Source organism: Trichogramma pretiosum, unplaced genomic scaffold (assembly GCF_000599845.2).
Source record: "Trichogramma pretiosum strain Unisexual culture from Peru unplaced genomic scaffold, Tpre_2.0 scaffold3, whole genome shotgun sequence".
Classification (NCBI taxonomy): Eukaryota; Metazoa; Arthropoda; class Insecta; order Hymenoptera; family Trichogrammatidae; genus Trichogramma; species Trichogramma pretiosum.
Genome location: NW_019641698.1, coordinates 409,733 through 433,592, shown reverse-complemented (window position 1 = coordinate 433,592; position 23,860 = coordinate 409,733). Strand labels below are relative to the sequence as shown.

The 23,860-nt window shown below is 40.4% G+C and overlaps 7 protein-coding genes across 9 annotated transcripts; 2 read left to right on the top strand and 5 right to left on the bottom strand.

Moving 5' to 3' along the window:
* Positions 1 to 846: 846 nt before the first annotated feature.
* On the bottom strand, positions 847 to 1,805 carry LOC106652921. Of its 2 annotated transcripts, none has more exons than XM_014372101.2 (2): positions 1,370 to 1,805; positions 847 to 1,185 (listed from the first exon to the last, which is right to left on the bottom strand). In XM_014372101.2, exons 1-2 carry the CDS (start codon positions 1,625 to 1,627, stop codon positions 1,105 to 1,107), a joined length of 339 nt encoding a protein of 112 aa, XP_014227587.1. In that variant the 5' UTR covers positions 1,628 to 1,805; the 3' UTR covers positions 847 to 1,104. The 2 variants fall into 2 exon arrangements, with proteins under 2 accessions (XP_014227587.1, XP_014227586.1); XM_014372100.2 differs by having other exon boundaries at positions 936 to 1,287.
* Positions 1,806 to 3,270: 1,465 nt separating this feature from the next.
* On the top strand, positions 3,271 to 13,582 carry LOC106652919. Of its 2 annotated transcripts, none has more exons than XM_023462296.1 (10): positions 3,271 to 3,346; positions 7,963 to 8,221; positions 8,991 to 9,187; positions 9,278 to 9,419; positions 9,493 to 9,832; positions 9,911 to 10,697; positions 10,774 to 11,232; positions 11,302 to 11,660; positions 12,570 to 12,770; positions 12,842 to 13,582. In XM_023462296.1, the coding sequence occupies exons 2-10, from the start codon at positions 8,055 to 8,057 to the stop codon at positions 13,064 to 13,066; spliced, it is 2,877 nt and encodes a 958-aa protein (XP_023318064.1). In that variant the 5' UTR covers positions 3,271 to 3,346; positions 7,963 to 8,054; the 3' UTR covers positions 13,067 to 13,582. The 2 variants fall into 2 exon arrangements, with proteins under 2 accessions (XP_023318064.1, XP_014227582.1); XM_014372096.2 differs by lacking the exon at positions 3,271 to 3,346 and adding an exon at positions 7,370 to 7,452.
* A 770-nt stretch (positions 13,583 to 14,352) lies between these two features.
* LOC106652920 (COP9 signalosome complex subunit 6) lies at positions 14,353 to 16,678 on the bottom strand. Its single transcript, XM_014372099.2, has 5 exons — positions 16,109 to 16,678; positions 15,751 to 16,034; positions 15,515 to 15,680; positions 15,252 to 15,445; positions 14,353 to 15,163 (listed from the first exon to the last, which is right to left on the bottom strand). The coding sequence occupies exons 1-5, from the start codon at positions 16,395 to 16,397 to the stop codon at positions 15,023 to 15,025; spliced, it is 1,074 nt and encodes a 357-aa protein (XP_014227585.1). The 5' UTR covers positions 16,398 to 16,678; the 3' UTR covers positions 14,353 to 15,022.
* A 1,091-nt stretch (positions 16,679 to 17,769) lies between these two features.
* LOC106652801 (sulfotransferase 1C4-like) lies at positions 17,770 to 20,386 on the top strand. Its single transcript, XM_014371939.2, has 5 exons — positions 17,770 to 17,948; positions 18,035 to 18,131; positions 18,207 to 18,508; positions 19,752 to 19,846; positions 19,913 to 20,386. Exons 1-5 carry the CDS (start codon positions 17,780 to 17,782, stop codon positions 20,237 to 20,239), a joined length of 990 nt encoding a protein of 329 aa, XP_014227425.1. The 5' UTR covers positions 17,770 to 17,779; the 3' UTR covers positions 20,240 to 20,386.
* Positions 18,541 to 19,430, bottom strand: LOC106652922 (V-type proton ATPase subunit G). The gene has a single exon (XM_014372102.2). It carries the CDS (start codon positions 19,285 to 19,287, stop codon positions 18,931 to 18,933), a length of 357 nt encoding a protein of 118 aa, XP_014227588.1. The 5' UTR covers positions 19,288 to 19,430; the 3' UTR covers positions 18,541 to 18,930.
* A 482-nt stretch (positions 20,387 to 20,868) lies between the features above and the next one.
* LOC106652800 (GPALPP motifs-containing protein 1-like) lies at positions 20,869 to 21,574 on the bottom strand. The gene is made up of 2 exons (XM_014371938.1): positions 20,989 to 21,574; positions 20,869 to 20,888 (listed from the first exon to the last, which is right to left on the bottom strand). Exons 1-2 carry the CDS (start codon positions 21,572 to 21,574, stop codon positions 20,869 to 20,871), a joined length of 606 nt encoding a protein of 201 aa, XP_014227424.1.
* On the bottom strand, positions 21,494 to 23,409 carry LOC106652876 (phosphatidate cytidylyltransferase, mitochondrial-like). Its single transcript, XM_014372034.2, has 3 exons — positions 23,190 to 23,409; positions 21,887 to 23,124; positions 21,494 to 21,587 (listed from the first exon to the last, which is right to left on the bottom strand). Exons 2-3 carry the CDS (start codon positions 22,993 to 22,995, stop codon positions 21,578 to 21,580), a joined length of 1,119 nt encoding a protein of 372 aa, XP_014227520.2. The 5' UTR covers positions 22,996 to 23,124; positions 23,190 to 23,409; the 3' UTR covers positions 21,494 to 21,577.
* Positions 23,410 to 23,860: the final 451 nt, after the last annotated feature.

Genomic DNA, 23,860 nt, shown 5'->3' with positions numbered 1-23,860 from the left:
ATTGCAATATTTGCGTTGTAAAGGGTTCATTTTTGTGTGAATTTATTGATTTTAATTACATGAAAAATATACACATACATTCATCAACGCCAGACATTAAGAGTACTGCAAATACGCTCATTAGCTTTGACGTGCATCCGCCGAGTAAATATGATAGAAATCTTCGTTCATAAGCTTTTCAATGATCATACCAAAGACCTCGATGAGCAGCCTTTCACGAATGAACTTACAAAGAAAGAATCCAGCTAGGGTCCAACTCTGGAAAAATCCTCGTCGACAGTTTCTCGCCCGGATGCACGGTGCAAGTCTCTCGGTCCCCGTACGAAAGCCAGCATAGATGAAATTGCGCGAACTTGAAGTAGTCCAAATACGTGAAAGTCCGGCTTTACCATTATTTTTTCGTTCCGCTCGTAATTTTACCTCGTCGTCGTACCAAAATTTTTCAGATTCGTTTCGGTTGTATCGATGACGTGACAAAACAAGTGTATAAATTACGTTTGTGAAGTATTGAAAACGTTAAAGGATTTGACAATTTAACAATGAAAATAACTTTCATTCATAAATTTTCTTTACAGTTACTCATAAACAGATGATAGATAAATAAAATTTTTTACTCAGTCTTGAGTTGCTTAAGGAAAAAAGTGTCCGTTTTTTTTACTGGAAATTGTTCAAATTTGTAGAAAAAAAAAATACTTCGAAAGTATCTAGTGGTATCTTGGGAGCTGCTCGGCTAGTGAACCTTCAAGTGTAACAGCCACCAAAACTCCGAGAGCAAAATGGTTATCAAGGTGAAAAATAGTTAAAGATGACTGAAGATGACTAAATATTGTAAAAAAAAATTCATTGTTCAAGTTATTAATATTTTTAATACTTAAGTCATTATGTATCGTTACATCAGCAATATTCATAAAATAACGAAATGAACATCTATCCTCTAAAATTTTTCACAATAGTCGTATAATTAATTCTAAAAATATACACGTTTTATTTGAGAGGACAAGGTGGAGTTTTGAGATGATAATTTAATTATTTAAATACCATCACGATATCATTTAAACATCAGCCCGAAACACCATCCCGTCCCCTTGAGACATTTATTTCTAATTAATCGGTCACTTCTTTGTCCTTGTAAAATGCCCAAAGGCCCAGAATGATCAAGAAAACAATCACGGATGGAAAAACGACCTGTAAGTAATATTTTTCATCAAGGTCAAGAAGGAACCTGATGCAAAGCGACGTCGAACAAAATATGAACACAGCCCAACTTAAGTATAAAAACGTGTAGTACTGTTTGAGGCAAAAATTAACTCATTAAAATAATAATAATTCTTGAACAAAATAGTATTGAACCATCGTTTGTATAACTTACGCAAGGTTTTGGAAATCCAACATAGTCTCGGTCGGGAGACTCGGATGCCTGTCGGGGAGCCTGTCGGGGGGCCTGTCGGGGGGCCATCACCTCCTCGTAAGACGGCAAGTATCCTTCCTCCTGCTCGTAAGTCGGCAAACCATCGTTGTCTCCTTGCGGCCTCTCTTGACCCGGAAGAAATCTCGGCTCTCGATGGATTTCGCCTCTACCTCTGCCTCTGCCTCGGCCTGTGTTGTCCATTTCTGGCGAACTCGACATTCTGTACGAATATCAACTGCGCTCAATTTTTACTCTCCGTTGCCGGTGCAACTTGTCGACCGATCGGCGAATAGAAAATTCCGAAAATTACTTTAGGGATAGCGAGAGTAAATTTCACGTACGTACGTCATACGTGTGGTCGCTTTGAGTATAGCAGAGTGTACTGCCGAGGAAATGTTTACATTGTAAGTATATCCAGTGAAAAATTAGCGACAGAACCAAAATCGTCGTATTCGTTATAAACAATGAGAAATTAATAAAATTAATTTCTATGTTTATCCGTAAAGTTATTAAGTATCATTACATGAATAATATATGATAGAACGAAATTGAATGTTATTTAAAATAATCTGAAAATGTTACATTAGACATTCATTTCTATATAATCGGAATTAAAGATTTATGAAAATAAATCTGAAAGTTTAATATTAATTACAGCATTTTCCATGCACGAAAATAGGAATGATCAAATTTTCAGGAGCAAGCTCTTTGACAATGCATCGGCAGTACTTTTTTTCTTCATCTCGGAGATTAGCTCTGCCGTGTGCCGCGCGCAGACCTCGGGCTCCGCCATTCAGTTGTGCATCGTATTCCGTGGATATTTTTCCTCTATATACGCACGCGCCCATTGCCTTACATATACCCTTTTCTTATTTACAATGGAAAGTTTTCCCATTGAATTTATCCCATAGCCGTGGCGGCGGCCCCCGGAAAAGAATGGAGAGTGGCGCGCACGTACGTACACTAACGTATCGGCGGAATATAACGCGAGCGCGCGTTCACTTTTAAATTGAAAAAAAATCCAAGTTTTGTCGTGTGTACGCGACGACGACGACGACGCGATGAAGAAAGCAAAATTTTCCTAGCGGTCATCGAATGCGGACTTTTTCTTTAACTTGCTTTTTCGTGTAAACGGAACTGAAACTTGAAATTTCTTCACTTCTGTCGGAGAGAAAAATTAATCATCCGCTATACACGGAACGGAAAACTTGAAGTAAAAATCGAACGATGCAAAAAATTTAGTATATAAGGCGTGTTGAGCCATCAGCAATAAATACTCCACTGAGAGTGAAAGAGAGAGAGACTCTTAATGCGTCGAGGGATGAAAGGCACTTCTTCGAGTACATAACGCGGGAAAGCGAGCTAAGCTTCGAGTGTATGATTTTTGCTCTCGAGTTGCGTACTCCGCTGTTTTCCTATTATGTTTTTTGTTCATACGCACTGAATCGGGAGGGACATTTACTTTTATCTCGCCAACACTACTTTCGACATTACGAGTGACGTGTACCAAACATTACGATTTCTTTGACTTTGGCATAATTAAACTTTTGAAATTCAGATTGTGTATGCGTTTTTAAAAAATATACCGACTTATATAAAAGGAACGATGAACATACATTAACGATTGAATAATTTCTCAAACTTCCCGCTACGCATGATAAGCTCGTCGAGTTTGAATTTACGCATCAGCTAGCCTGGTTATAACCAGTGACCGCTGGAAACAGAAGTCAAGATTGTGTGTACATAGCGAAAACCCAAGACCCATATATATTTATCAAGTTTTACCCCACTTTTTCAGCCTTTTCAATTCTCTACTCCTTGTCTGTCTCGAAGTTGGCATTCGATCCTAATTCGTACGTTCCGTCTCGCAGGCAGGTCGACTATAACGAAGACCGTGAAAGGTACAGCGGCCCTAAGTGTAAGCTCGTCCAACAAGCAGTAAGTCGATTGCGCTATTTATCACGTATGCATTAATAAATTCGTTATCGTCGAACTCCATTCATACATCCGAAATTCTAATGATGCATAAGCAGATGTATATTCAGAGAGTGTTAATATTATGTATATCGGCGCCGAAATCGTGCGCTTCATTCATTTACGTGTAATTTACATTTCTGCGCGTACGTAAACATCAGCTCGTTCCGAACTCCGTATAATACGCAGTAGTTCGCTCTTTCGACGAATATACTACGCCAAGCTGCTTTGCATATATCGAAGTTTGATGCTGCTATCATCCTATTTCATGGCGAATTAAATAAACAATATAATACTCGAACCATTAAAAAAAATATATAAGCCCGGAAGCAGCATCCGCTCTCAGCGAAAGAGATCATCATAACCGATCATCGAAGCTCGCTTATATGCTCACGGCAAAGCTCGAGCAGCAGCAACCGCACATAGTAGTACAAAAGAATCGATATATATATAACTATATACCGTGCGCGTCGCCGTTTGTCCGCAAATAGATCAGTAACAGAACAGGCGAACGCGTGCGGGCGAGTGAAAGCTCGCTCCTCTCTCTCTCTCCTCTTTCTCACTCTTCCCTCTCGAGTAGCTGCAGCAGCTCTTTCGAAAGAGAGAAAGAGAGCACGAGCGAGAAAAACTAAAAGCGGCCGCCGCCGCCGCGTGTCTAACATATGGAACCCATGCTAGTAGCTGTGCCGCTGCAGCGGAGCTTGCAGCGCAAAGCACGCAGACATAAGACGCGCGTATCTTACCGACCGATCGCGGATATACATAAAAAGAAAAAAACGCGGATGATATAATCAAAAGTGCGGGTTAAACGAAGCAAAAAAAAAAAAACAGTGTGAATTTACTCGATGATAAACGAACGATGTCGCCTTGCAAGCTCTGGCCAGGATGGCAGGCGGCTCCTCTTCTTGGAGTGCTTTCGCTGCTGTGCCACTGCACGCACGCACTCGTGCGTTATTACGTTCTTCCGGTTGTACCCTCGCGTGTGTCGACCTGCGCGAGACCATGAGACTCTCGTGAGCAGCGGCGGTGCTGATTATTAGTCGATTGTATTATAAGTCGCAGTTATTATATAGGCGAGCAGCTGCCACAAGAGAGTAAGCAAACAATTTTCCATTCTTTTACTTTCTTCGCGAATATTTCTGCGCAACTCGAGCTGTATGGTAAAATTATGAGCGAGCATTGATTGTAGCCCTTTCGGAGCTCTCGCGCGTATGTATATATTCCTTGGGCCATTGCCCTCTGCGGAGCAGCTCGAGACTGGTACGCGCTATACAGAGCGTGTGTGTGTGTGTGGCGTGCGCCAACTAATGTCAATTTTCTTTTCGAGACATGGCACTTACGCCGCGCGCACACACGACACACAATAAGATTACCAGATCGTTAATTACATAGCTCTGGCCAGTAAGGCGCGGACGCGTTTACATGTAAATACGACGCGTTAAATAGCCTATAAATGACGCCGCGACTCGCCGATCGATCGTATGCTTTTTTATATGTAAATTGCACTCGATCTTTATTTCTTCCCGTGTGTGTGTAATCAAAGCCGATCCGTATCTTTTACCATTTTTTATGTCGTACGATCGGTGTTGAACGTGAAAAGGAGGAAGTGCATAACAGGTCGATGTTCGATCGGTTTCGAATTATGAATACTGTTGAAAATTCAAAAAGTTATATTTTTCGAGATTCTTTACGGTCTCTATTTATAAAGAGCAATAAAATCGATCCGTAACATAACTCGACGATGATATTGTTATAGCGGCTCATTATTGACGATAAACAAAGTTTCATATCGGTATAAATATATTCAAATTAAATAAATAACCGATACCGATCGACGGAAGTAAAATATTTCCATACGAGATCTAAAATAATACGTCGTAAAATCAATCGCGAATATCCGATTCAGAATAATCATCAAATTCGAGTCACCCACGAACTACGATACGTAAAAAGAGGTTTAGTTTCGATCGTAGTTGTTGCAAAAAAAAAAAAAAAAAAAGGAAAAAATAATAATAAGAAAAGAAGAAAAACCCGTACGAAGCGCGTGTACTTTGTGTCGAGGTCCGTATTTATAACTCGACAGCCGAAGCTCGGGGTAAGGCATTTCTTGCGCACGTGTTAAAAGCATCTCTCTCTCTCTCTCTTTCTCTGTGGGTTGTAAATTTGTCGGGTAATTGTGTTTTCGTCGTATGTAAGCATGCGTATATATATAGTACAAACACACGAGTATGTACGTACACGAGCGTCGCTGGTTAATAAAACTTTTTGATTACCAACGGTCTATTTTTGCCTCTCTCTCTCTCTTCTGTATGTGCGATTCTATCTCTAGAAAAGAATGGTCAAACCGCTACTGCTACTCGTCGTCGTCGGGTACGGCGCAGTACGCAGTGTTCGCAGACGACCGATAGAAATGCGACTCAAAGTGCCGTACACACATAGTAGGATTGTCTCGCGGTCGGAGCATGGGAATATCGAACTCGGGGGTTCGAGTATACACGCAATATTATTTCGTTGCTCTCCTTTCAAAAAAAAAAGGTAGCAAATATGACGCGTGATCTCCGTTCTTCTGGTGCATAACACGCATATTATAAACCGGTGGCTCGACGTGTATGCAACACGAGAAAATGACGAATAAGAACGAGCTTATAGGTATATACACAGGCAGGGGCAACCACACGCGCGTTAGCCCAGTTTTAAAATAAGATTTCGTTGTGTGTGTGTGTGTGTGCGTGCGAGCCTCGCATGTGCGTTTTTGCGAGAGATGACGATGTCGAATATATGCAGCGCGAGCAAGAGAGAGAGTCTCTGCGCGGCCAATGCGTATTATATTATCATTGTGGGATCGTGTGCGCGGGAGATTTTCGCTCTTTCGAGGAACAATGCGTGTAGCTTTAATAGCTCTACGCTGCAACGACGACGTAGTATCTCTGGCTAAGGTTGATCTTACGAATGAAAAGTAGCGTCGTTTGTTTGTATTTTTTTTAGTCATTTTCATGCGTACTAAACAATTAATACGCGGCCTCGTTGATTCGATAAGTTACGATAAATTCGTGATACCGTATCCAAGTTTTTTTTTGTACTCTCCGCGAGCATAAATAACAAAAAAGAAATGAAAAGAAAACAATAAGAAAAAGAAATTCAGCCGAGTCGACGAAAAACGAACTCACACACACACACACACACACAAATATCTCAAATGGTACATCCGCACAAAATTGTACACGTTGCCGCGTGTAGGTACTACTACTGCAAGTACACAGCAGAGAGTAAGCTCGGAGTTATAACGTAAGCTCTGCCGCGTCGCCATGAATGACCTTATCGCGCGCTGCCATGTACCTACATGTGGCATATCTCTCTCTCTCTGTCTGTCTCGTGGGACACGCTCGCGAAAATTGATCCGAGCCGCGCATCAACGCCGAATCTCCGTCTCTTATACACACCAACCTTATACACGTGTGTGTGTATGCGATACGTTCAGCCAAGTACTGCTACGAGTCAGTGAACTGGCGCCTTTAGCTGCTGCTGTGTACGATAGCGTAGTGTAGTACGGCGCGCGCACGAGTGCGGTTCCTGCTGCTGCTACGTCACGCGCGTTTCTCCCATAGAGAAAAGCACACGGCGCGCGAGGGAGAGCTTTTTGCCCTTCCCCCCTCTCACTCGCTCTCTCTACTTCCTTTTTTTTTTTGTTTTTTTAATGGACTTATAAACAATCAGCCGCGAATGACGTAAGTGCAGGTACGCGGGGCTCTCGTGTGTGATACATGTACCGCGGGCCATTGTGTGTTTTATCCGTGCGTGTGCGGAGTGATACGCGGACAGGGCAGTTGTGCAGCAGCCGAAAGCTCGATGAGGTTAGATACGCGCAAGCTCTGAACTTTCGACTGTCTAGTGCCTACTACTGCAGCGTTCTCATTATGTCATGGCTTCGATCGAACAACGTTTCACGGTTGTTATTCTTGTTTTTTTTTTGTTTTTGTTTCTTTTCTAACGCTCTCGTAAACTATTATCGAGGATGGGAGACGTCTGTGCGGCAAGTTGGTGCGATGACATTATCTCGCTTTTAAAAATAGGTGTGTATTAGAGAGAGAGAGAGAGAAAAGTCTGACTTTTCACATGTGTATTGGCACGTTTGTTTGATCTAGCCTAATGATTTTTAAAACCCCCCCGTCTGTCAAATTTAATCCGAACGTATAAACAAGCCATCAATATAGCGGCGTGACTTTGAGAAAAATCGAATATATTAAATGGAAATTGATCGATCGGAAACCACCAAAAAAAAAAGATGAGTAAATAAATTATGATGTGGGTTGGACAATTTTTTTGTTTATATTCTTTATAGCTCGAAAAAAGCTTAAAATGTTATTTATGCCAAAATATTTATCTCGAGTTCGACGACGAAACAACGTTACGATTTAATTCGAATGAAAAATTGTTATTGATGATCTTTCCCCGATTGATTTTGAAACGACCCACATTACCTCATCGTAAACAAAACATTCTACCATATTACTTCAACGATTTTCTCAGCTCATACGAATAACAAGTAATCAGTAACTGTATTCCGCTACTCTCTGTTTCAGCTCTCGCAGGCTCGACTGCTCGCGATAGATAGCTCAATTTCGAGGAACGAATTTCAAATTTTTTTTATATAATCATCATCATCGTCGTCATCATGGCAAGCGGCTCAGTAACCGGTGGCGGTTTTTTACCCTGCGTAATTTTACCCTGCGATCTCCCATGGTGGTGGACGGAGATCGTGCCGCAGCTGGAGAAGGCCCGAGACGCCGAGACGACCAAGGAGCTGATCGACGCGATGCAGCGGCTCATTCATACCTGCAAGTGAGTCGATTATCATCACCTACTTACCATTATTATCATATAAATGTATTATAAAGCGCCGCAAATTTGACTAAACGTTTTTCTCGCTCGGGGGTGAGAAGCGATCGTATAACATTGTCTAATATACATTGGGCTCGTCGCGGTCTATTAATAAAGAGGCGCGTGGCGTAGCTTTTTCTCGTGTAGAGTTCCTTGTGCGAGCAAAAGCCGGGTGGCGGAGAGTGAGAGGTAGATATTAGCAGCGTGACTCATCGCCGCGTAAATATTATTAGAACGTCTAATCGTGCCTACCTACCTACCTGTGCCACGACCTGTTCCACATGACTTTCTTTCTCACACTTCGTGCTGTCTATTTTTAAATTTTTCAATTCATTTCTCGCGTTTGTGTATAATCGTGTATTGTTATAGACGCGACGCGCGCGTGAAAGTGTGCCTACTACACCAGCGCAAACTACAAAGCAACAGGCGGCGAAGTCGATCGAGCTTTCTTCTCTCCCACTGCAGCAGCTCTTTAATATTATGCAGCTTATGCTAAATCCGGCCGCGTGATCTCACAGCGCAGCGAGTCGGCCCGATATAAATCTATTCTCGGTCGCTTTATAATGTCGTATATGCTTCCTTTGGAGCCGACTCGTGGTGGTGGTGTTTTCGACCTTCGGCAAGGTTCGTCGCACTCGACGACGACTCCACGCGCTAATCATACGAATGCCCAATGATACGTCTTAACTATTTCTTTTCTTTTTTTTTTCTTTGTTATCCTCCATCGCAGCGTCAGTATCGACGCGATTCCGCCGAGGAGGGATCCCCTCGCGCTGAGCACCCTGAGGCGCTGGCTCGACGAGCATCTCGACCCGGCGGAATTTCAGCACTACTTCAAGAGGACGATACCGAGGATAGCCCAGTGGGCCATCGATCTCAAGATCCACAAGCCCACGGGCGGCTTGTGCTTCAGTCTACAGCAGTTTGGTACTTGCACTTGAGATCAACATTATTATCATACGTTATAATAATTTGATGTATTTTTTCATTTGTATTATCATTGATTTTTGTACACAGAGGGCGAGACAGAACATTCCTACAAATTCATCGCATCGCTCGTGGCGAACGCCTTTTTTTCCACTTACGCCATGAGAACGCCCACGTCTCATCCCTCGCTGCGCGACTTCAATTTCACCGGCTTCTTCAAGCATCTGCTCTTGTAAGCTCCAACGATGCAATGCACCATTATTCAAATAATTATACCAATCGTTTTTTTTTTCTTCGTCGCACAGACCCAGTCAACAAGCCAAACTGCGCTGCCTCTTCCGATATTTCGACTATCTCGATGAGCCGGGCGCCACCGAGGGCAAAATCCTCATCTCGCGCCAGGTGCTCAAGTCCGAGAACTGGCTGACGATCGAGGACTGGGCCGAGTCCAAAGTGCCTCTCTGCGATCTGACCATTAAGTACGACGGCCGCATGGAGGACAGCGAGATCGAGTACTGCAGCAAACAAAAGCAGCAGAAGAAGAAGAAGAAGAGCAGTCCGCCGGCGCCGGTGCAGGTCTGCTTCGCCTCCAAGCACGTGGGCTCGCGCGTGCTCCAGGAGGGCTGCAATCAAGAGTGTATACAAGTAAGTAAGTACCCAGGCGCGGTATATACGAGTACTCGAATCATTCATTTTTTTTTTCTGTTTTTTTCTCACCTGTAGTTCATCACCCACCCCGAGCTCTTGCCGATCCTGCTGATGTTCGAGTCGCTGGAGGACAACGAGGCGCTGATCGTCAAGGGCGCACGTTTCATCGGCACCATCAGCGATCCCAAGAGTTCCTCCGGACGATTCGTGCCTTGCGACGATCCCCAACCCGTGACGATGTGCTGCATCGATCCGGACGACTTCTCGACCGAGCCGTACCTGCAGTACCTGGACTTTAACATCCTGCGCGAGCTCAACAAGTCGATGCTGGGCTTCAGGCAGCGCCGGCCGCCCGTCGAGAAGAAGACGGCCAGCGCTCAGCCGGCCCCTGCGGTTCCGAGTAACAATAATAATGGCAACTTGGAGGCCACGACGGCGACGCACAATATCAGCAGGCTGTCGCCGATCGGCGAGCAGTCCAGCGCCCAGTCGACGCCGTCCAAGAAGGACATAGTCAACAGCAAGCCCGCCGATAAGGACGAGAAGGAAATCAGCAAGGAGAACGCGCAGGATGGCAAAGACAGAGCTGCGGCAGCAGAGCGGGAAAATAATATTAAAAATAGCGATAACGGTCGAGAGAAGGAGAAGGAGAAGGAGGAGGAGGTGGAGGAGGAGGAGAGCAGCGGCAACGGCTTCAGCCTGCTGAAGGCCAAGCGACGGGCCTTCATCGTTCTGCACTCGAGCCGAGAGAAGCTGCCGATCAGGAGAAAGTCGTGGGCGGACGCCGCGTGCAGCACCAGCACCGTCAACAGCAGCGCCAGTCTCAGCACCGAGAGCTTTCACAGCGCCAAGGAAAATCTCTGTGAGTGCTTGATTTTTTTACCCCTCTCTTAGACTCGAGTACCTATAACAATTGATCGTAAACTGTTCCCCGGTAGCCTCGGCGACCTCGAGCAAATCGTCGTTCGACACGGACTCGAGCTGCAGCGATCATCATCAGGCCGGCGGCGGCGCGCCCAACGGCCACGAGACCCGCGTCAGACGCAAGAGTTTCGCCCAGAGGCTGCAGTCCGCCGTGGAGCGCGAGGAGAAGGCCATCCGTAGCAACGGCGACTCGGTCTCGTTGCCCGCCCATCCGGACGACTTGCAGCAGCCGCAGCCGCTTCCCGACGCCGCTGGCGACGGCGACAGTGGTGTAAGGCCAGTGGCGGCAGCAGCAGCAGCAGCTCGGCCGCTGCAGATGGTGGCTCATCGAGCCTACATATCGGAGGACCGAGGCGAGGAGGACGGTAGGACGCTGCAGAGGAGACTGTCGACCGGTTTTCATCTGATGGACGGGCCCGAGAGCGACGAGATGCTGCGCAGAAGCTTCGAGGATCTCCGAGGATTCGGCCAGGGTGAGTAGTGAGAGGTGAAGCAGTTGAGATTGACTCTGTATCATAATCGTATGGGACTTTGTGCAACAGAATTCCAGGAAGAGGCCAAGGAGGTGCTCACGCACGCGATCGAGACGTGGAAGAGGAAGATGTCGGCGCCTGCGACGACGACGACGACGACGCGCGAGGTGGTCCCGGCCTGCAACGATATCGGCTGCGATCAACAGGTCTTCGATTTGACCCATCGGCTGTTGAAGCGAGCGCTGAGCGAGCCCCAGGCGGACACGACCAAGGCTGCTGCGGCCGAACGGCAGCAGCCAAAGGGTGAGAAGGAGGAGGAGGATGACGACGTCCAGCACAGGTACAAGTTCCTGCTGACGATCAAGAGCTTGAGCCTCGAGATGGCCCGCAGAAGGTCCAGCGTCGACAGCAATTTCACCAGCAGATCGGTAAGTGATATCGGCAATTGCGCGCGTTTTCGATCCGATCGTCAAGGATAAATATATATTCAGGCCCGACACGGAACGAGAGACGGCCTTTTGCGCGCGTTCGATCGTTAAATAATCCTATATATAATAGCTTCCGATCGGTAAATCGTTAAAATAATATAGGCTTGAAATAAAAGAAAAAAAAAAGATACGAGCGGCAGCGATTCATATGATATACCGCACGCACATGATATATAGATGGAGAACGGAAACGATCATTATTGCGCTTACGCGACGAATAACAATAATCACCCGAAGCAACACGACCTGAACGAGCTGCTGATCGACGACTCGATCGACGACTACGGCAGCGATCATCAATTGGTCAAAAATGGAGGTGATTGCGGTGGCCCACGTAGCTGCATGAAGCCGTACGTGAGGCAGAGATCGCGCAACAGGCTCAAAGCCGTGGCCTTCACCTCGGAGGTCTATCAGACGCTGTTCGAGGACGAGACGACGGTCGCGTTGCCGGTCACTGCACCTACTGCACCGTCGGTGGTGGTAGCCTGCAATGGTGGCGGTGCTGCCAATGGCCATGAGACTTACACCGGTCTAAAGGTGACGACCATATAAGTCGACGCAGCTATATATCCCCCCGTGTTGCGCTTTATTCCTTGAACTAACTCGCTGCTAAAAAGTAAAGCCAATCGATCAGCTTTATAAACCTCATAAACGAGTGTGTGTGTGTACCATTTGTAAATACTAACGTCAATTACATATACCCAAGTGCAGCAGCTCTTTTTGCTGTCTCTCGTTCTGTTTTAACTCAAACGCGTGTATATTTACCTGCGAATTTACTCTGTGTGTTTGCGTGTTGGTTGACTATGACTTATTGCAATCGATTGTACCATGCCTCGATCCATCTTGCAGATATCTCGAGAGACCAGTCCGGGTAACGACGAGGACGCCGCCGCCGCCGCGTTACTGCCCGTGGTGACCGGTAACTGGGGCTGCGGAAGGAGATACCGGGGCGAGCACCAGCTCAAGCTCTTCGTCCAGTGGATGTCGGCCTCGATGGCCGGCGTGCCCAGACTCGTCTACTACACCCGAGGACGCGAGGAGCTGGCCAATGTAAGGGTTTAAGAGTTTACGTTAATTTGATAATTAATTTTAATTTTTTTCTTTTTTTTTTTCATGTACAGCTCGAGCACATCAAGCGAACGCTCGCCGAGCGCGGGTGCACAGTGGGCGATCTGGTGGCCGAGGCGCGCCGCTACGCCGAGTCGGTGCTTCGCGAGGCCCAGCAGTCGGTCCATGGCGCTGGCGATCAGCCCCCCGAGGCGCGACTCGACGAGGTCCGTTCGTCGTCCCGCTTGATCAGCTCGTTGTTCGAGGGGACCATCGAGAACGCGCGGCGTCGTTTTTAGGACGTCGACGACGATGATATGAACCGACGACGATTTCAAAAAAAGACTTGATTATCGCCAATTTTTTATACATAATAAAAAAAAAAAAGATTGCACGGACTGATGCTGTGAAACTTCATATAGACTCGAATATCTATAGTCGCTCGAAGCTATAGATAGCAATAAATAAATAAAAAAAGATTCCGATCTTCGTTGAAACAATTGTGCGAAAATTTACGCAACGATCGACAAGAATTCATCTGTTTTCTATTGTTCTGTGGAGATCGATCTAGATGCCTATCATATATCTATAGAGATTATATTTACTGACGAAACAAAATATTTACGAATCATTACTGTATCAAAATAGAAAGACGAGAAATAGGTAAACTTTGTGCCACATTTATCAGCCTAGAGCCAACGTTGTGTGTAAATAAAAATATTATTTTTAGTAATTAAAAATAACGATAAATAATGATGCATTTCGTTATCGTAGCAAATACAACAAGAAATCATATCGACTCGATTCTATTTCAATCAAGTGCGTTTTTTGTTTTATTTTACAAAATTTACTTACAATTTTTCAACAAACAAAGTCTGACGCATCATTGTTATTATATCTATAATCGTTCGTATAATACACGATAAAGTAAAAATCCGTTCGATGTGATATTTACTGTGCCCAGCCACGCACTCTCTGCGTCGAATGCACGCGATGATGCGCACATTTATTTACAGTCGTAAGCGACAAAATAAATGATATTATCTACATCATTAAGGATTTCACGAATAATAGTACGTGATGTACAGTACCTAAAATAGAACGTTAACGATACACAGTGAATTGATAGTGCCCCTCCTCATGAGATAGCAATTTGTAACGTAAGCCTTGAGCGATTTTTTCGAAAATCAACATTTTTCATGTTTTTAACGTCGGTCGCCGTATAGCACGGTGAACTTCATGGACTTAATACTTTGTATATATATATAGTTGTAAATCTAAGACGTAGACTATAAGAAACCTTACTAAAATTTTCAAAATGTAAAGATTTTCAATCATTCAAGATTCTAATCAAAACAAATAAATCACTGTATATATGGCTTGAGACAAAACCCTTAGAAAACGAATCGAAAGTAAGGGACGAATATTACATATTACATATGTTTTAATAAAACTGACTTACACAGAAAATGAATGATAATTTAGGAGATTAGCATTCTGGCCTCTCAGAATCATTGTCAAAACGAGATCGTGCCAATTAGAAATAATAATAAAGTCTTCCAGAAAATAATATTTACACAATATATCAAAAGATAAAAAATGTGCATGAAAGTAATGTACATTAATTTTATTGAAAATATTTTGCACAGTACGTACATAACAAGTTGTGGTAAAAAATGACAAATTATATAAATTACCGTGATTTGAAAAACCTTATTGTATGGTAAAGAATTTTTTATCGTCAAAGAATAAATTTTGACGATATCTATGCAATAATTGTTTTGCGATGTTATTGAACAGTGAATAAAATTACAGCAATTCTACAGTTAAATGCAATCTTCATCTTTAATAAATCAATAGTGGAAGATATGATTTTATATCAATTGTGATAAATCGTCAGAGCAATATTTTTATTGTTAAGTGATCTACACTCAAAATGAAAAAGTCATTAACCAGTAAATCACAGCTTTTATTGATTATCACATAGCAGTGTTCATCTGATTTTGCAAAACCGTATTTATCTTCCATTAGGAAATAAATTTTAATAAAAGATTGAAAGTAAATACAAAAATTTTCTCCAAATCGAATGACCAGCTTTGTGGAAGTTATCATTCATCATTTTTACGCTAAATAAAGCAAAAACTCCTTGTTTCAAGGAATACCATAAAAATTTGTTTAAATTCTATTTATGTAAAATAGTAGCAATAAAGTAAAATTAACATTTGGAAAAATAAACTAAACTTTACATGACGCTATCAGAAGAAAAGACTCCGAAAACGACGTCTAGGTCCTGATCTCTCGTGCAATACATTGAACTTTTGCACAAATTGGTGTGTATCGTTACAGCCTTTGGTTATGATTCCGAGGTATGTCATAAGACCAAAATCATTACATTGCTGAAAAAATTTTTTATTTAATTTTCATAATTTTGAGTATAATAAAATATTAATCAATGAATTTGTCCATACTATAGTATTTACTCACATTGTAAAAGTCTGCTTTAAATTTAGGATTATTCAAGACTGGTAATCTATGACTCAGTGAACATGCAGCTCTTAGAACTTCATGATTTCCTTGTAGCTCACCACTTTTTACGGCTTGGACATACTTTAAAACCAATTTAACTCTTGAGTGTAACATTTTAATTGCGCTATGTTGTGCCACTAAATGCTCTGCCACTAAAACATATTTATGAAAATTATTTAAATACTAATAGAGATTGTTGATAAAAATATCAAATTATATACCTAGTGAGCTTTCTGCTTGATCATTCGTGCACATTCTAGCAACGTGGTCAACTCCAATTCTTTCAGCTTCTTCTGTAGCTAAAGTGTATGTTAATGGTACAAACAACATAGTAGCTTCACCATTTACTAAATCAATAACTGATTCGAATATAGATACAGGTAATTGCTGAAATAAATAACAAAATTTTGAACACAATTCAACTCGTAACAATATTAAAACTACGAACATTACTTACATCATTATTTTTTGCTCTAGGATCTAGTTTTAACATGACTGGACTTTCATTTATTTCACAGATCTGCTTGTGTACTTTGATGTCTCTTTCTGTTGGCATATTACCAGTAGTATACCATCCGAGAAAATCCATTTCACTAAAAACTTGTTTAAATTGCTCTTCTTTTGTATTATAGTAATCTCTATCAATAACAACATTATCTTCGATAACATTAAATAATAATTCAAACGAATTCATAATTTCAATATTGCGTCCTTTCTGTTTTCCAATGAGAGCTCCATAAACTAAAAGAGAAAATATGTCATTGTTAGACCCAACAAAACCCAAGCGAAGCCCGAATTTGAAAAAATTGACTTACCAAGCTGGTCGCTACCCTCCTGGGCTCTGAGCCTAGTCCAGTGTTCGCTGACATTCATGATAACAAGGGGATGAAGGCTGATGGAGACCGAGCCCACGGTGCCGGACGATGCCATGACGCGGGCATTGCTGTTGACACCCGAGAGCTCGGTGTTGTAGCTGCCACCACTGGTGCCGGCGAAGGCCTCGGGTTGCTGCGCGATGTCCATCGTCGTGGTCTCGGCACTGGACGCGCCGTTGTTCGCGTCGTCCACTTCCATTTCACTGGGTTGCTGTCTCTCGTCGCTCATTCTCGGACGTTTATGTCTCGTTGTGCTGTCTATACTAAATCTAGGTTATGACGAGCGAATTTTCGCTAAAAAAAAGGAATAAATAACACAAAAAAGCGACGTCCAAAACGGCGAAAGGTACGAACGAAGACTTGCGCGACTCGTCAACTTCGAAAGATGCGATCGACGACGAATCTCATCTGGTGAGAAAAAAAAACTTGATACTATGCCGTGCGGAGAGATTGAAGCAAAGATGATTGCAAACAGAAATACCGCAAGTAGCGACGAGCATAAAACTGCTTACTGCGCTGATATTCGAGGGGTTTCGTTACAATGGTATGCGAGTGAATTGACAGGCATTTGTTTATGGGCCGGACATTGTAGAACTGGCTCGTTCCCCTTCCAGATGCTCTGAAAGCTGACGTGAGTATTATACATTTTAGGAATTAGGTATTGGTAAATACCGAAGTAGGAAAAGTAAAAAATAAGCTTACGGACTCTGTTTTAAAGGAGACGATATTCCGATGATTTTTAGTTTTTCAAAAAAATATGAAAATGTAGACAATAAATATGAGTACATTCTGTGCATTGAGTTTGCAATATTAAATGACATATATAATTAAATTTCTTTCTTAATAATTTATGCTACAAAAGTATATGGTATATTTAATAAATTAATTCTTTTTATAATAATCATTTCATTAACTTTGAATCATTATTGAGTACAGTTCAATAAAACAATTGATGAATATTATAATGAAATATGTTTCAATCAGGCAATTGATATTTTTTCAAGAACATGAAGTTTTCCTATTGGTTTAAAAACCATAAAAATCGATACTTTTTTTGCCGATTTTTTTTAAAAACAATCGATCAAACTAAACGCCAAATAATTTATTAAAGTACCAATTATAAGAAATAATTATCAAATTTAATTTCCTTAGAATTCCAAAGTTACATAAAACTTTGAAATTATTTATAAAGAAAGGGACAAAATGCATTTTTTCTCGCTAAAAAATGTTTGTTTAGCAATCACGCGCACGTTTCATAATCTGTAACAATCGATTATCTGGATATTTTTCGAAAAATACGATTATTATTTATTTAATAGATTTATCACATGTTCACCTATCACTTTTTCTTAAGAGAAAGGGAAAATGAGAACGCATTCTTTGGAAAGTGGGAGAAATCAGTGCAATTTCCCGGCAATCAGTTTGCCTGCATAAGTGATTTGCGCCCATTCCAATCACATATTGCCTTTACCTTTGATTATATTCAAGAATTTTATGTAACTAGAAAGACAACTGAAAGAGACATCTGTCAATGCAAGTGAATTTAATGACATTTTTTCTGAACTATAAAATAATTTTTAATTTTCTTCTTACAGTGAAAAAATAGTGAAAATGGATCTTGATAATATTTTGTCATTGAGTATATCTCCAGAAGTGCCCATTAGATACATGAATTATCATGGCATGTTTGTACCTGATTCTTATCAATTGATTGCTGATTCTATAGAAAATTTTCAAATAAGAGATGATGACGTTTGGGTTTGCAGTTTTCCCAAAGCAGGTATTGTCTATAGCTTTAATAAAACAAATGGTTATCATAAATCTCTAACAACAAAATTATAATAATTGTTATTTAAATTATTTCAGGAACTACTTGGACTCAGGAAATGGTTTGGAATATTGGAAACAACTTTGATCCGAATATGGCTAAAACCCCATTACCTATTAAATTTCCATTTGTAGAGTGAGCATAAAAAATGATTTACTAACAAAATTAATTCTTTAAAATAATTTTATTCAAGACAAAAGGTATGCATAGATTTACAGGAACTACAACGACAGGTTGGATATCGCTAAATAAAGCAGATTCAACTTTTCCTGATCATATGTCAAAAAGTGTCGAATATGCTGCTAATTTGCCAAGCCCAAGATTTCTCAAAACACACTTACCATTCAACTTACTACCTAAGCAATTGCGCACCAGAGAAAAGAAATCTAAAATGATATATGTAGCTAGAAATCCAAAAGATGTCTGCATTTCATATTACCATCATTACAAGTTACTCGAAGGTTATTGCAGTACGTTTGAGAATTTCAGTAAATTATTTTTAGGAGATAAAGGTAAGTCATAATCAACTTGAATTATAACAATGTTCAGTTGACATTTATTTAATTTGGAATGCTATGGAAAAGAAATAGTTCAAGTCGTAATTTTAACTTAAAATAGTAGTATTTATTGTTAATAACATTGTGCACACTCAGATATTTTAGTTTCATGACAATAGTAGCAATCGGATCAAACAAATTTCATAGCAATTAATTTTAGTCATGCTTCTGGACATGTGATTTATCATTCGTGTGTGCTATTTCATAATACGCCTTAAAATACAATCATTTTTATGACCGTGCAAGTGTCGATCAGCTGATCAAATTTATACACATACAATTGCTATAACATATGATAAATAATATAAAGATTCTTTGAATATTGATTATTCTCAACGTACAATTATCAATGGACTCCACCACGCACGCAATTCTTTTTAAGCCTCGATAACGTAGTTTTTGTGAAGAGCTGGCTGAATGTTGTAAATAAGGTCGAGTAGCTGGAGCATCACCTTCTCCTTGTTGTTGGCCACTTGTTTGTTCATGTCCTCGATTTTGGACTTGGTGTCGGCGTCGATCTTTGCGGCCACATCCTCCTTCGATCCCATGTGCTTGTTCTCGAAGTCGCGGAACTGCTTGTCGCGCTCCTGCCTGTACTTCTCGATCTCGTCTTGGGCCTCCTCCTTGGCCTGCTTCAGCCTGCGCGCTTTGCGCTTCCTCGCGTCGGAGACCTTCTCCGCGGCCCTCTTCTCGGCCGCCAACAGTTGCTGGATACCTTGCGTCTGGCTGGCCATTTTAATTGTTGTTTTTTTTTCACAATGTTAAAACTCTACCGAACTCGTAGAAGACTAGAGCAACAATGTTACTGTAGTGTGTCTCGTCACTGCTGCTGCTGTGCGCGTCTAATCGATCGATCATATGATTTTTCCGAGCTTGTATACGCGAAGTTGACTTATCGTCGCAGTCGGTGGGGGACGGGAGTGTCGCTGTCACGTGCACAACTCGAGACTTGCGCCGTACTTCAGTGCGCCGAGTGCGCGCGCGACTTTGGACTTTTGATTTGACTTGTTTATGTATATATTTGTTATCGTCGGTCGAGAGTCGAGAGACGATCGAGCTTTACCTGAAGTGCGTAGCAGGTGCTGCACGCGTATGGCAATTCGAATCGAAATTTACGCGCTTCCACTATTTTCATTCTTAGCGATAAGATATCCATTTGATGAGAAAAGCTAATGGTCGTTTTAATGGTTTATTATAGTTTACTATGCACCATTTTGGGACCACGTAATCAGCTACTGGGATAACAAGGAAAACAATGACATTTTATTTCTCACCTACGAAGATATGAAAAAAGTAAATAGTCGCCGAGCTTAAAGTCGATGTGCGTTTGGAAAACAATTGTAACGCTTTTCATTTCAGGATCTCGGCTCGGTGATAAAGCAAACGGCGGCTTTCTTGAACAAGTCGCCCATGAGTCCGGAACAATTGCGCAGACTGAAGGAGCATTTGAGCTTCGACAGCATGAAAAAGAATCCAGCCGCCAATTACGAGAACGCTGCCGAGTCGATAAATGCGTCCAAGATTTTCGGCGAAAATTTCAAGGCCGAAGGCGTGTTCATTCGCAAAGGCGAGTACGGACAATGGAAAAGTTTTATGAGCCCGGAGCTTATCGAGAGATTCGACGAATGGACAAAATTGAAGCTCGAAAATCATCGAGATTTATTCGACAGAATGAATCAAATATAAGTGCTTTTATTTAACAGAGTCATATCGATCAAAAACCAGGCTATTATTATTCTTTATTCTAGTATAAAATTACCCCATTGAAGTACCTCGTTGAAAAGTTTAATCCCTTTTTATTGCAATACAAGAATGTATATTTTGATAAAAAACTGCAACGATTATTGATGCAAGATTGATTTTTGTTATAACATTAAAGATAAATAGTTAGAAGAAGCTATGAATGAAAATAATATACAATCATGTAGTATATAAAAAGTTGTATACAAATTTATTAAATAAATATTATTTTTGAAAACACTCAAAATGTATTTTCTCTATACACATATGTACAAAAATTTACTCCCATAGTTATAATAATAGACAAATTGTAAAAATAGACTGATTGGTATAATTATTTATCATGTACATACAAACAAAAAAACTGTTTTTTACATTTTTACTAGTTTTGGAATTAGAATGGGAGTTTAAATTTCAAAGCAATGATCTCTATAGATTACATTTTCCCAACCGTAAATCTATCATTCAATTTACTAGCTTTTTCAAAAATCTTTTTCTTTTTTTCTCCATCCAAGACATTAGTTTGCAAATCAACGTCACGGTCGAATGGACGCCTTGTTGATAATCCAAGCCTCTTAGCTTGTTTTTCCATTTTCTGTAAAAAAACATAATAATAATTATTTTAAACCATTTCAATGGGTATTTTTTAATAAATTAATCAGTATAAGCTTCTTTTTTTACCTTTTTGCTTTTGCTCATATTTTTCAAATGCATATCTAGTAACGATTCGCGTTTTTCTTCTTCTTCGCGATCGCGTTTTTCAGACTTTGATTTCTTAGCTTTTTTACTAGTGGATTCTTCAGATGGAACAAATCTATTTTCCTCTTTCTCTCTCTGTTTCCTCAATCTATCAGCTGGTGTATCCGACCACATTGATCTATCTGACATGTCTGGGCCTTCGGTGGCTCTGAATTTACGTTTTATCGAATCTAAACCTAGTTTTAATGCATGTGCTTCTGGTAATTCTGTCATCCATTCTTCTCTTTTATTTTTATCTTCAACCTTATTGCTAAAATTTTCTTGCACTCGTCTGGCTCTGTTTTCTAGTGCAATTTGAACTCTACTTTGAGCAGCAGGATGGTTCAATGGCACAGGTCCAAAGACTTCTTCATCATCTTCACTTTCGGAATGTGTCTTTTGAATTTCCTCTTTTACTTCAGATTCATCCTTGTTTTGAAAATCTGGGGATGGTAGCTGTGGACCCAGGATAGGCCGTTTCTGCATCGAGGGTGGTAATGCTGGACCATAGCATTCAGAGTCTGATCCTGAATCTGAATCCATTTTTTAGTGAATTCTGAAAGAATAAAAATTTATTTATTTTCTAGTATTCTATTTTTAAAATATCAATGATAAAATTAATTCTTGTCAAAATTCTTAATGAAGGAATAATTTCAAAAGTTACTTATTATTATATAATTATTATAACTGTTGTATGTTGTAATATGTGAAAGTTCAATGTATATTAGAAAAGAAAAATATAATGCAAAAAGTTAGTTGTAATTTTCCTCAACACTGAGCTTTATTTATAATCACATGTTACAACAAAATAACTTGAATTAAACTATTATTAAAAATAAATCAAGTTAAACTTGCTTTTCTGAAGTCTTGTCACTATTTGATAATTTTAATGGTGCTTTCTCTTGAGCCATTTTTTGTACATTTGACGTCTTGAGTCTGAAATCTGATGGAGGTAACAATTTTTTATTTTTCAGCGAGCTCATCATTTTGGACAATTTCTTTCCACTGTATCTAACAGACTTTCCTAAACCAGCTGTAACTATACCTTTCAAGCTTTGAGTTAAACTAGAATGCATTACAATTTTTCTTAGACAAAGGCTTAGAAGTTCATCTGAGTCAGGATCATTAGCGATTGCTCGCAGGCAGTCCTCTGTATCTTGTGATCTTGGTCCTGCAGACCAATTTTTTACAAGCATCATTTGAGGAGTTTTAGGAAGTTGATTAAAATGATGTACTTTTGTCACAGGACTAACGTCTTGTCTACAAGTAATTTCACCATTACTTCCAAGTGGAAAATCAATAAAAGGATCAAAGTTTTTTAATATTGGAGCATAAAGTTCCCTAAAATTTTTCATCTGAGGTTTGACAATATTACTTATTTTATCTTTATCTTCACCAATAATCATACGAAAGTCCCCATGATAAGACAATCCAGCTATGGTCATAAAAAATTGTTCTTCTGTAAAATGCTCTGGCAATAACAACAGTGCAACATGAACAGCAGAATGTAAATTTTGAATAAGAGCCGTTCTGATTGGAGAACTTTTTTCAGGCTCTTGAATAACTTCAACTGGCTTATGTAATCTACCAGCCAAATACAACTTGTTCCAATCCAAAAGATCTTCGACTAAAGATACCTCAGACACTACACCGTACTTTATGTTACGACCTTCAGCTGTTGTGACAAGGGTATTATAATATATTCCAGCTCCCCAAGTTTCTTGAACTCTAGCTACAGCCTTATGACCAAAAGACTTGAGAGGTTGGGCATAATGATGCCGGTTCTTGATCATGTTTTCAGCGTGCCAATTGTATGGGTTAGAAACAACAAAGATTAAATCCAACATATTACTTGACGGGTCACTTTTTTGTTTAAGCACACCAGATCCATAAGCAAAACAGAACTTCATACTCCTGGGGAAGTCACGAAGTACACTTCGAAGTTGTGAAACTTTATCAATCATTTTTGTTGATTTAATGTTCACTTGCACTATGTACACCTAAAATCACCAATAATGCAGTCACTAATACTTCAGAAAAGCAATTTTACACCTGTCCACTTGTTTGAAAGCCATTTCGGATATCTATATTTACTAAAATTTACCTCTACTTTAATAAATGACAAAATAATGTAAACAATCAAGTAAAAAAAACTAACCTGTATTGGTGATGTTATGATCTCAACTGTATTGCGATGACAGAAACGAATTTCCCCGGTTATGAAGCTGAGATTCACGAGAAATACTCTATACTTTGTTCATGCTTAGCTCATGGCTCGATTGAAACTAAGTTACATTACACTTCAACGTGACGTTAGACTCTTTTGTGTGTATACAAGTTTACAAACTGTCTAACTCAGTTTCCTTCAGCAGTGCAGATGCGTGGGCGGCGTGAAAATATTCGTCTGCTCTGGTTTAAAGAAGTAAACAGACCCACGCACGCGGTACTCCAACTACATGTGCGGTGCCGGTTGCATCTAAAATTTGTAAAAGTTATAATTTTTTATTTCATTAATAAAATGAATCGACATTCTTAGCACATCAATTAATCAATAATAAAATAATTATAATTATTTGTGAAAGATGAATAGACAAGGGTAATCTGTGTAATGAGTTGATTCAAAATGATTTTTTTTTTAAAATGATGGAAAAAAACAGACGATTTATGGGTGCATCGACAATTATTATCAATGTGCTTAAAAACCTGTTAGAGCATATTTTTATCATCTTTTGACGATTAAACTAAACTAACCGTTTAGTTATCATATTTTGGAATAATCGCATGTTGCCCGGATAATGTCGTCTTCGTGTTAAATAAGGTGATATAGAT

Coding starts and splice junctions, on each gene's coding strand:
- LOC106652921 (XM_014372100.2), bottom strand. CDS start 1,627: ATGTCGAGTTCGCCAGAAATGGACAACACAGGCCGAGGCAGAGGCAGA. Junction 1,288..1,369: donor TTGGATTTCCAAAACCTTGC/GTAAGTTATACA, acceptor TGCCTCAAACAG/TACTACACGTTTTTATACTT.
- LOC106652919 (XM_023462296.1), top strand. CDS start 8,055: ATGGCAAGCGGCTCAGTAACCGGTGGCGGTTTTTTACCCTGCGTAATT. Junction 9,188..9,277: donor CTTCAGTCTACAGCAGTTTG/GTACTTGCACTT, acceptor TTTTGTACACAG/AGGGCGAGACAGAACATTCC. Junction 9,833..9,910: donor GCAATCAAGAGTGTATACAA/GTAAGTAAGTAC, acceptor TCTCACCTGTAG/TTCATCACCCACCCCGAGCT.
- LOC106652920 (XM_014372099.2), bottom strand. CDS start 16,397: ATGAGCGACGAGAGACAGCAACCCAGTGAAATGGAAGTGGACGACGCG. Junction 15,681..15,750: donor CTAGAGCAAAAAATAATGAT/GTAAGTAATGTT, acceptor TATTTATTTCAG/CAATTACCTGTATCTATATT. Junction 15,164..15,251: donor TTAAAGCAGACTTTTACAAT/GTGAGTAAATAC, acceptor AAATTTTTTCAG/CAATGTAATGATTTTGGTCT.
- LOC106652801 (XM_014371939.2), top strand. CDS start 17,780: ATGGATCTTGATAATATTTTGTCATTGAGTATATCTCCAGAAGTGCCC. Junction 18,509..19,751: donor ATTATTTTTAGGAGATAAAG/GTAAGTCATAAT, acceptor GGTTTATTATAG/TTTACTATGCACCATTTTGG. Junction 19,847..19,912: donor CCTACGAAGATATGAAAAAA/GTAAATAGTCGC, acceptor TTTTCATTTCAG/GATCTCGGCTCGGTGATAAA.
- LOC106652922 (XM_014372102.2), bottom strand. CDS start 19,287: ATGGCCAGCCAGACGCAAGGTATCCAGCAACTGTTGGCGGCCGAGAAG.
- LOC106652800 (XM_014371938.1), bottom strand. CDS start 21,574: ATGGATTCAGATTCAGGATCAGACTCTGAATGCTATGGTCCAGCATTA. Junction 20,889..20,988: donor TATGCATTTGAAAAATATGA/GCAAAAGCAAAA, acceptor GTTTTTTTACAG/AAAATGGAAAAACAAGCTAA.
- LOC106652876 (XM_014372034.2), bottom strand. CDS start 22,995: ATGATTGATAAAGTTTCACAACTTCGAAGTGTACTTCGTGACTTCCCC.